At 30.6% G+C, this 12382-nt stretch overlaps 1 protein-coding gene across 1 annotated transcript in view; it reads right to left on the reverse strand.

Moving 5' to 3' along the window:
• Window positions 1-203: 203 nt before the first annotated feature.
• The window catches only part of TRIQK (triple QxxK/R motif containing), an 80821-nt gene continuing 68642 nt past the window's right edge, over window positions 204-12382 (reverse strand). Inside the window, exons 3-4 of the mRNA XM_063080072.1 lie at window positions 5814-5899; window positions 204-630 (exon numbers count right to left, since the gene is read on the reverse strand). Coding sequence (XP_062936142.1) covers window positions 517-630; window positions 5814-5899 — 200 coding nt within the window. The 3' untranslated portion in view covers window positions 204-516. The remainder of the gene's footprint in view (window positions 631-5813; window positions 5900-12382) is intronic.

A 12382-nucleotide genomic window follows, 5' to 3' on the forward strand; every position in this document is an offset into this window, starting at 1 on the left:
CTCTCTAATGATATAAAATACGTCTGGAAAGAAAGCGGGGTGCCTTTGTAAAATAAAAAATTTCCCATGACTTTTTATTCCATCTTAGGCTCTGAGTGTGATTTGAGTGTTTTTGTAAATGAGAATACTGTATATACTTTTACTTGTGATGTATATAGAACAAAAATAGATTTATAGATTTAGTAATCTGTAAGAGATGGAGTTATACATATAAATTGGCTAAGACATCTGAAAAATTTAGGATGCATTTTCCATTTTATCTAAATGCACCATGTACAGGGTGCCTGTCAAAGCAGAAAGATTTATAAAAGTATCTGGTAGCATATATTTTATCACATTGCTAGGTAAGTTTCTTTTCTTGATATCCAATGCAACTATTTGAAAAGATATTTCTGCAAACTGAAAATACCAGAAGAAAGAATTCAAGATGTTGCAGTTTTAGTACTTCAGAAAGTATTGGTTCCAAAATGTGCTTTTGTAAAAGTATTTCCCATTCATGCATTGATTGTTGCTCAGCTAATCTTCATCTGGGTCCAGATCAGGGTCAACATCCATGGACAGTCTGAGATAAAAGAAAGCATAGAAAGCCAGGAGGAGGGCTAATATAGCTGCAAGTACAAGGCCAACTTCCTGGGGAAGAAAAAAAAATAGACTTGAAATTGATGAAAAAAGATTGATTTTTGTTATCAGTTTCATTAGATAAAATAACCATATTATTCCATAGTCTACAACAAATAATTTGAACCTAATAATCACATTCTTTTGGTTCACATTTTTTTCCATTAAGTTAAAAAACTTATTTGATACTAACACTGCCTATTGCAATGGAAAATACATCAGTGTGTAAGTCACTTCTGTTATTATTTCTAGTTAATTTTTTTTTCCTATTAGTAAAATTAAATGTTATCATTTTAATATGTCTTCATAGTTTGGATATCAAAATGTTGGATGCAAGCAATGCAGTTTGTGCCTTCACAGTTTATCTGTTCTCTATCTGAGTATGTTTAACTTCATGTGTTGCTTCCATACATTTATTATTAGTGACAGCATTTAGACACAGATTTTTTAAAAATTTATCATTTATTTTCTATTCAGAAGAAACAGTTATAAATGGTTTCTAGATTATGTCTCTGTACAAATCTTCACTACATAATACTTTGTTGGAACTCTAATGTTTAAATTCTAGAGTTCACATTGTGGAGGAACAAAACTGAGTGCTCTTAGCTCATGAAGCATGATACAGAACAACTTATAACTATGGTGAAAGAGGGTCCTGAATATTTCATTTGGTGATTTGATTTGGATTATATTAATCAACTATACTAAAATAATGGCCAGAAAACTTACTTTATATATATTATGGTAAAAGTCATATTATCTCCCAAAGAGTCTCTCTCTCTCTCCCCCTCTCTCTCTATCTATAGAAAAATACTATTAAGAAACTTTCTCAATATTAACATATCATTTGGCTAAGCAGAAAAAAGAGCCAGTCAGTATCCTAAAGGTCCAAATATTCCCTTCTAATTTTCACTTGTGTATCACAGTCTTTACTGGGCATTATTTTATGGAGAAGCAATTCATTTGCATTTATATGAATATATTTTACATTTCATAAGAATGTAAAATCAATCATTCAACATATATCCACCTATTAAACTTTAAAAACACGAAAATAAACTTGGTTTATAATCAACATGGAATTTTTACCTAAATGTTGAAATTACAAATAGGTATTTTATACAGATTTTTAGTTTCATAATCACATTTATTTGGATTCCCAAACTTGAAAATAAATATTAATAAAAACTATGGGGTTGAAAAACTGTGTCAATGACTTTGTAAGATCTGATTTTTAAAATTTAATACATCAATATAATGTCAAATGAAAGTGAATTTTTCTCTGTTGCAGTTGGAACACTTTGGCATCTGAAAAGGGCATGGCAGTCTCAGACAGGTTTCATTTATTTTCTTATATCCACAGCTGTGCTCCCAGACCCATCTGGTTACACAGCTACTAATTTTAAGAGGATGTAATAAACAAGTGACACACAACTGCAAATTCCATCTGTTCTGTATAGTGGACAACAAAACTGTTCAACAGCAGTCACCATTCACCCAAGCTTAATTCAGGAATAAAGTTTTTACTCTTGATTAGAGGCCATGATTCTCATCTTATTGATAATATTTTCTAATAGCTGCTTTTCAACTTCTTGTCCTTAAAACAACTCTGCATTATCTTCACTGTCACCTTTCAGAATACCCAGAGACATAAAAAAGAGTTTTAAGGGTAGGAAGCAGAGAATATTCATAGAATACAACTTCAGAGAATCCATTAATTCAATTATTTTGCTCAGTATCGGGTGTGGGGGTGGCTTACAAAGTATTGGGCAGGGATATACAGCAAATAATTTTCTTCAAAATGTGCCTATTTTGTTGAGGAGACATGTATTGAAGAGGCTGAATGTCTGGATGGCTAAAATACGGTAAAATTTGAAAATAATGCTTTCAGGATGCTGGTGACACTAACAAAAGAGATCTGTAAGCATTTATGACTTCCCCCACCCTTTGGCTATTTCATGTTTTAAATCAGAAATAACAAAAAAGAGCAAACATAATATTTCAAGCTGGCTCATCCTAAGAGGTTGTTGGCAGGATCTGGTTGACATTAGAATTTTTTATTATGCAACAAAACTAAAATTTTGAGCAATGTTCTTTTATCATGATTATGCCTTTCAAATAACCATTATAAATAAAAACATTAAATAACAAATGTAGATATTTTTCCTTCTAAATACTAGGAAACACAGGTACTTGCATTCTAAAAAATTTTGTATTGATGCTGTAATTCTTGAATCTTCTAATTGAACAGTAACAAAATAGCAAACTCAGTTGTGCAAATATTTTTTTAGGTGGCACTAATTGCACTGCTAGGTCATAAATTATGATATTTTATTTACATTTGTAAGACACAGGAAATAAAAATAGCTTCTCAATAGAAATTAATTCTAGATTTTAACACAGATTATTCAAATCTTATGCTTAAATCATTAACTGTTCTCCCAAAACATTTTATATTATCAAACATAAATTTATAAAAAAGTACTAGAAGACTTTGAGGGTAAGGCCTTATTGTATAAGTATTCATATCTCTAGACCATGATATCTCTATCACTACTGTTAATTTGATGTGATAATTAAATCTGGAAGTGATTTCTTGTATAAGATCTTCCATGACAATCATGTCTTATTCATCTTTCTTTCCACAGGTTCTACAATATCGTAATACTTATAGTAATTTCTAAATAAGTAATGAATAAATAACACTAATATCCATAATACTGTCTCCACAGCAAAACTGCAAATATTTTGTAATATATAATACATCCACACAATAATGACTTAAGTGAAGTAGGGGATCTTTAGGCCAGTAACAAACATTCAAGAGAAGTCTTATTTATAGAAACAGAATTGGCTAATTCAAACAAATATTTTCTCAATCAGAAATTCATTCATAAATGACTTCTATGTGCTAAGTTCAAAGTTCAATATTTTCACCGTGTTATTTAACTCTCCTGACAGCATTATGAGGTAAACGGCATAATCTTTATTTTACAAAAGTGCCAGCTTCGACTTAGCTGGATCATGGCAACAGTAGGGGCAATAGGGCTGTGATCCTAGGCCTCCTTATCTCTGTTCAGTGTTGTTGTCATTGCTGTTGTTTTTCTATTCCATGCACCTGTTCATATTGTCTGTAGATTTAAATTATTTGATGAGCATAACTATGATTCATTCAAAAGAATAAGTATTAAAGTGATAAAATATTACAATATTATGGTCATTCAGCATCAGCTAGATGAGAGTCAAACACGTTTGATGTTCATTAGTCCTTAGCTGCTTCTCTGACATTATCAATATGGATAAAACCACTCACGGGGGAAATTAAAAAGCATTAAATGGCAATTGCTGAAAGAAACTTTGTTATTTAAAATCCTATGCCAAAATGACAAGGCAATCAAAGTTTGACAGGGCAAACTAATTAGTATGCCGGATTTGAAATGTAAAATACCTCTAAGGTTTGATTCTAAAAAGTTTCATATCACCTTAATGGGCTCTTCACATAAATTTTCAAGAACAGTAAACAATAGTTAAGGTTAAGATTTTTGTTTTCGACAGGTTTACAAATCAAAATGATATGTTAGCTTATTGAAAAGGAGCTATGTTCTGATGTCAGTTAGAAACTTTTCTGTACATACTTTAAATTGTAAATGAAATCTGAGAAAAATTTTTTTCTCATAAAGATCAACAAATTCTATATTGTTTTAAAAAAGACATTAGATAATTGCACTATAAGATAGACTATCACATACTAAGAACACACTTATTTCTTCACATTAAAACAATAACAAAAATTATAAAAGCAAATATAAAAAATAATGTGTATTTAAAAAGTGGTATATAAATAAATGAATTGCTGCACAATTTTTCAAATCCTAATATATAACTGCTCATTATATGGCGCTGCAAGTGGATTTCGTTACCTCAATGCTTTTCTAAACACAAACAAAAAAACAAAAAAACCCCACTGCATTATCAAAGATAAAAGTAAGTGACATGTTGCCTTGGAGGACAATGACAAACAATGCTCTCACTTCAAGAGACAATCATCATATAACTAAATGTAAGATAAAAAACTAAGCATTGCTTTTAGAAAAATCATGTTATCAAAATATTTTTAATAAAGATGAACAAAATTTTATAAAAAATTCAAAAACTTCAAAATATTAATCTTCTCTCAAACAAAAAAGCAATTTACTTTTTTTCTCATTAAAAACTGACACAGCACTAACTGAGGAGGTTGTATTGTGAAAATACACTGCATCACAAGGCAATGCTTGATCAAAATCAGCAATCTGGAGCAAAAAGAAGGCAGTGTTTTGTGATCATAATAGCAAATTCTGGAAGACAACCAAATATATCATCTGGCAGTTCAACAGCTGTTACAGCATGGTAGTAATACCTTGGCATTTGCTATAAGCTATAACTTAGAAAAATTGATTTTTCATCTGCCAGATAAAAACCAAAATCTCCTTTTAACATTTCAGTATTTAAATAAAATATATGTATTGGTCATTTTTATTTTACACATTTAATATTGGAGTTGACAATATTAAATGTGAGAAAATAGATTTAACAACTTTAAATACTTAGCAAAAAATTGACATGGGTAACAATGTAAATGTAATTTTGTTGATCTTCATTGTGCTAGCACATTAAATCAATATCTGCTAACATCATTCTCAGTTGCATTTATCCCTCTTAAGCAGATAAAATACTGGTTTTCTAAAAGAACAAGTTTGGGAACATCAGTAGAATTTCATCATTAAGAGATATGACAACAATAAGGTACACAGAGTAAAATTACAGATATTAATGATATAAGTATATGTAATTACAACTATAATTTAAACTATCAAATAAAATTTATTGAAAAAAAAGAAATTTTTGACTAAGGCCATATATATCACCAAAATGTTTGAACAATATACACAGTAGCTAGAAAAAATAAATATATTGTACTTTATAACTGGTTCTCTTAAATGACACTGTGTTTCATTTTAAGACCCATCAAAATCTCAGGATAGGAAGGATGTTTTCCATTAAGTAAATTCTTTACAAAAACGTTTGAGTCTGGAGTTCTATTCAGATTTTGAAATGTCATAAAACATTTAGAATTCAACATTTATGCAATCCAGTTTTAGAAAATGAAATGGCAAGTACATATCAAAATTTAAAGTTATCAAACAGAGGTGTACCTTTATGCCTATTGCTGTTTTCTTTGCTTCTGCTTTCAATTTGGTTGCTCGTAAAATAGGTTTGGTTTTTTTATAATCCTGTTTACCTAGAAAGAAATCGTTTCAGACAATGAGTTATGCATACATATAATTCAAATTTAACAGTCATCTGAAATGTCAAAGAATGTTTAAATAGAGTAAAACAGGGACACAGAGTTGCAAAGTAGTTCCCAGTTGTGGTAACCATAAATTTGTCACCCAAAGGTCAACTTTTCTTCCTCTCTTACTTTTTCGGGAAGAAGATTTTGGCAGACATCTCTGATTTGATATGCAGTGAATGTCAAAAAAGATGAAAACTTATTTTAGAGAATAAGGATTTTAAAATAAAGAGAATAAAGCTTTTGGAAGCATTTGGAAACAAATGCGTAGATAAGTGAGTACACGTAAGATCCCATTAATAGATAAAGTTAACTTTTGTCTTCATGATTGAAGAGTAACAGTTCATTATAAATTGATTTTATTAAGGATACATTAAGTATTCAAATAGTGAACTTGAGAAATATCCTCTAGTTTTCTCCAAGAGAATAAAGAATCTATGAATAATTAATTTTAACCCCCTGAATTCATTAGAAAAATATGTATTTAACTTTTGTTTCCTTTTAATAGAGACAGAATAAATATGGCTAGATAAAAGACACAGGATAGCTACATTTAGATATTCAGATTTAGAGTTTCATCATCTCTATCACATTTCACAGCAAAAAATGAGCAAAACTGAGTTAGTGTCATAAAATTTCCTTTTTTGTGTACTATTTGATGACCCCACCAATGCATAACAAAAGAGATATCACATAGCCTGAGGAGAAAATAGATTTAACAGTGACATCCACAAAAGCATTGACTAGAACAATACACTTTTTTGTTAACCAAACTCTTAACTAATAACTGAGCCAAATAAGCCTCAAATATGGTAGTGTATGTTATTCTGAGTAGGAGTTAACATATGACAATATAATCTCTGTCTATTTTATATTGTCATTTTGCCTTATTTCCATCTTATTCCTTTTTCTTTCAGTGATCAGTTTCTTTCCAAAACTTACCCCTACATTTCCTTGATCTAAATAATACAACTTCTGACTTTTAATTTCTACATCTTCCTGACACTGAAATAAATCTCAAAGTAGTTGATCTAAACTAAAGTACATCATAAAAATTTAATGCGCAATATATTTCTTAATGTGTCTGCTAATGACTCAAAAGTACCTTTAAAATTTCATATAGATTTTTAGAATTAGAAATGGCAGAGAGAAGTGAGTCAAATGGATGGTTGTAATGAAGAAATGCTATATCTGCATTAATTAGACACATAATAGTATTGTTTGGCTATGTATTTTTTTAAAAGAAGTGTATGCTCTTTCCTTAACCACTGTTGTATAGCAGTCATTCTGGCTCTATGAGCATACAGAAACTTAATAAATATTATTTGATGATGGGGTTTAATGATCTAGAAATGAGTCAATTGTGACAATGTATATCAAATGATCTAAATTTAAATCATGGAATGAGCAAAATACAGAAAAATATTACTCTGACCTATTTTAAATTTACAATATTTAATTTTGTTAAAAAAAACCTTGACAAGTGTTCACCTTGATTTCACATCTCAATAGACAAATTGTTCACATTATTCCTGCTGAGACATAAACAGTTCAGAACAAGGAAAATGGTGACACAGCAAATGCCTCTACTTAGGGTTACAAAGCAAGTTTCTAACGAGAATCTAAAAAGAAATGTGAAGATTATACATCTGAAGCCAAGACGTAATTTCTTGTTTTATCTTGTATATGTCCTCTAATATATATAATCTCTGGGTGCAATGGGGAAAAAATATATGAAAAAGAATTGTCTTAACACATATGTTTTTCATACAAATAAGCAATATTTTTGATAATGTGTCTGTCATAAAACAGACTCAAATATACCTCAAAGAATCAACATTAGAGTGAGAATTTATCACTCTATTTCAAGTGCATATAACCATTGGTTAAATAAATATTCTATTTCAATCCAACTCCTATATTCTCTTAGAGAATACTACTTCTAGATTTATATTAAAGTTGATACAAACATTTAAAACTATATTCATAATAAATAGATAGTATTAAAAATTATTGTACACCTGGTACTTCTCCACACAGTGCATCTGTCATTAATTTAGCATTCTCCTTGCTGACTATGATATCCAAAAGTACATATTGCAAAATGTGGTTTCAGTACTAAGTGAAAACATTTACAGGGGCATCTGCTAAGTTCCTTATAACTGAAATCAGATCTTTCAATCGTACCCAAAGAAGTTTTTAACATTTGAATTTTTATGGTTTCAAGAAAGACACCTATGCCCACACAACTGTAAAAAATATAAAATATAGAAGTCCCTGCCTTCTGAGTACTTACACCTACAAAAAACACATGTAGATCATCTACATTTTATATGTAGACTGTTTCTTGAACATAACTGGGTTTGATTTTGGTTATATCAATAATGCAATGCAAAGTAGCTATTTGACAGTTGCTCATTAAATTTTATTTGGAGGGCAAAACTTGGTAAGTCTAGCCTTTGAAGCCAGTCTGGGGCCTCAATCATCTAGTTTCTCTATTCTCAATGATACCGCTCATCATGTAATTTCTGTATTGTCATTCCCTATGATACAGTTTAAGGAACAACAGCTTTTTCTCCTCATCTCCATGCTCCTGATTGACTAATTTATGCTTTCTCCCTCCAGTATAGTTCCATAATACTGTTTTATTTTTAAATCGTTATACAGTGAAATTGACTTTTTTCCTTCGGGTATACAGTTCTATGAATATTAAAGCATGTACAGACTCATGTAACTACCACCATAATCAGGTACAGAATAGTTCCATCACCTCCCAAAACCCCTATGTGCTATACCTTTATATTCACCCCTCCTCCCACCCATACTTCCTGGCAGCCACTGATCTATGGCCCATTTCTATAGCTTTGTCTTTTCAATAATTTGGCAATAAAGTAACAATGCCTTGCTTCATTCAGCATAGACCTTTAAGATTTATTAAAGTTGTATGAATCAAGAGTTCATTCTTCTTTATTGCTGAGTAGCGCATTCCATTGTATAAAAGTACCAGAGTTGTTTTATTAATTCACTCATTGAAGTATATTTGGGCTATTTCCAGTGTTTGCCAAGTATATACAGAGCTACTACAAGCACAGATGTACAGCTTTTTGTGTGAACCTAACTTTTTATTTACCTAGGGTGAGACTGCCGAGTCATAAGATAAACATATGTTTAAGTTTGGAAGAAACTGCCAAATTATTTTCCAGAGTAGCTATATCATTTTGCATTCCCACCAGAAATACATGAGAACTCTGGTAACTGTGTATCATCTCTAGCACTTGGTAATGTTTTATCTAGGTTATCCAATTTTTTAGCATATGTTTGTTCACTATATTTGCTTTCAATCTATTTTATTCCTGTATGGTTGATAGTGATATACCCTGTTTCATTCCTACGGTTAGTCATTTGAATGTTCTCTTTTTTGCAGTTAGTCTAAAGTTTTTTCAATGTTGTTGATCTTTCCAAATAACACTCTTTTAGTTTTTTTGATCTTTTAAGTGCTTTTCTATTCTCTGTTCTGTTTATTTCTACTCTATTCTTTACTATTTCCTTTATTGTGCTTGATTTGGGTTTAGTTTGCTTTTCATTTTCTAGTTGGTTTAGGTAGAAAGTTAGGCAATTGATTTGAAATCTTTATTCGTTATTAATATAGTTGTTAACAGGTATGAATTTCCATTTAAGTACTGCTTTAACTACATCTCATAAGTTTGGGTATGATATTTTTGTTTTCACTCATCATAAAGCATTTACCTTGTGATTTCATCTTTGATTTATTGGTTATTTAGAAGTGTGCTGTTTAATTGATATATCTGTAATGTGTTTAATTACACAAATGTCCTCCTGTTAGCAATTTCTAATTTAATTCCATTGTGTTAGAGAACAAACTCTGTATGATTTCAACTCTTAAAGTTTACTGAGACTTGTTTCATGGCCTATTATATTGTCTATCGTGGAGAATGTTCCACGTGCAAATAAGAAGAATATGTAGTCTGCTGCAGTTGGATAGAATGTTTTACAGGTCTAGTTTATAGTGTTGCTCATGACTTCTATTTCCTTTTTGACCATCTGCTTAACTGTTCTACCTATTATTGAAAATGGAATATTGAAGTCTTCAACTACTATTGTTTAATGATCTATTACTCACTTCATTCTGTCAGGATTTGCCTCATGTATTTTGGGGTTCTGTTGTTAAGTGCATATATATTTATAACTGTTATATAATACAGAAGAATTGACCATTTTATCATCATAAAATGTCCTTCATTTCTACTAACAATTTTTGTCTTAAACTTTATTTTATATAATGTTAGTACAGTCATCTCAGCTCTTTCGGGTACTGTTTTCTTAGTATATCTTTATTCATTCTTTTATTTTCAAACTATTTGGGTCCTGAAACTAAAGTATGTTTCTTATAGACATGATCATGTTTTCTATCCATTATGCCAATCTCTGCCTTTTGAGCACAGTGGTTAGTTCATTTACATTTAACATAATGAATGATAAAGAATTTATGGTTGACAGTTTTTTATTAATTTTCTGTATGACTTATGTCATTTTGTTCCTCTATTTCTCTCATACTATCTCATGTATGTTAAATAGATATTTTCTAGTATACAATTTTAATTCCTTTGTTTTTTCTTCTACTACATTTAAAAAAAATATTTTCTTAATGCTCTCCCTGGAGATTACAATTGATATCTCAATTTTTAAAAATCTAGTTCAGATTAATGCCAACTTAATTTTGATAGTATACAAAAACATTGGTCCAATATAGCTCCATTCTCTCCCCCTTCATAGTACTATTATTGTCATACAAATAAAATCTTCAGATATTATTATCCCATCAATATAGTTTTATAATTATTGATTTATGCAATTATCTTTTAGGTCAGATAGAAAAAAATTATACACAAAGATACAAGCATAGTTCCTTTATATTTACCTAGGCAATTACCTTTACTGGTGTTAAGTTATTTTGTGTGTGTGTGGATTTGAGTACTGTCTAGTGTACTTTCATTTCTGCATAAATGACTTCTTTTAGTATTTATTGTAGGGTAAGGTAAGTCTGCTATTGTCAAATTATATTGTCTCAGTTTTTGTTTACTCAAGAATGTTTTCATCTCCCCTTTTTTTGAAAAATTGTGTGCTGTATATAGAATTCTTGTTTGACAGTCTTTTGCTATCAGTACCTCATAAGTAATGAACCCTTTTTCTCTTGCTTCTTTCAAGATTCCCTCTTTATGTCTGACTTTTGACAGTTTGGCTATGATAGGGTGTGGATCCTCTTGGGTTTACTCTATTTGGAGTTTATGGAGTTTCTCAGATATATACATTACTGTTTTTCAACAATTTGGGGAAGTTTTTGACCATTTTTTGCAAATTTTTTTTTTCCTGTCCTGTTCCTTCCCTCCTCTCTTTCTGGAACTCATATCATGTATATGTTGATATAATTAAATTGTGCCCTACAGGTCTATGTGGCTCTGTTCATTTCTTGTCATTCTTTATTCATTCATTCTTCATTTTTTTCAGACTAGAGAATCTCAATTGGCCTCTCTTTATGTTCCCTAATTCTTTTTTTGTCAGTTGAAAATCAGCTATGGAACCCCTCTAAAATGTTTATATCAGTTATTATGGTTTTCAACTTTAGAATCTAGACTTTACATATATATAAAATACATAATTTTATATATATATATAATATTCTGTATTACATACACACATGTTATATATATATATTCTATATATATACTCTGTGTCATGAGATATTGTTCTTATATTTTAATTCTTTAGACATGGTTTTCTTCAATTTTTGAATATATTTTAAATGGCTGATTTAAAGTTTTTGTCAAGTAATCCCAATGTCTCAGGTTCCTTAGAAACAGTTTCTATTGCTTTTTTTTCTGAGTATGGGCCATACTTTACTGGTTCTTTATGTGTCTCAATTTTTTTAATTGAAAATTGAACATATTTATTAATGTAATGTGTCATCTCTGCAAATCAGATCTCCTCTAGGGTTTGCCGTTGCTGTTATTTGTGCTTTGGCTGTTGTTACTGTCTTCTTGTTTAGTGATGTTTCTGGAATAATTCTGTAAAGTCTGTGTTCTTTATCATGTGTGGCCACTAAAATCTTTGCTCAATTACTTTAGTGGTCATCTGCCATGGTTTGAATGTGTCCCCCAAAGTTCATGTGTTGGAAACTTAATCCGCAGTGAAAACAGTGTAGAGAGTTAAGAGGTGATTAGGTCAAACTAGGCAGAGTCCTCATGAATGGATTAATGCCATTATCATAACGGCAGGTTAGTTATTGCAGGACTGAGTTCCTGATAACAGGATGAGTGCAGCCCCCTACCTTGTACTCTCTCACACATGCTCTTTTGCCTTTTGCTTTCTGCCTTCCCCCATGGGATGATGGAGCAAGAAGGCCCTCACAAGATA

The sequence above is a fragment of the Cynocephalus volans genome, chromosome 15, assembly GCF_027409185.1.
Source record: "Cynocephalus volans isolate mCynVol1 chromosome 15, mCynVol1.pri, whole genome shotgun sequence".
Classification (NCBI taxonomy): Eukaryota; Metazoa; Chordata; class Mammalia; order Dermoptera; family Cynocephalidae; genus Cynocephalus; species Cynocephalus volans.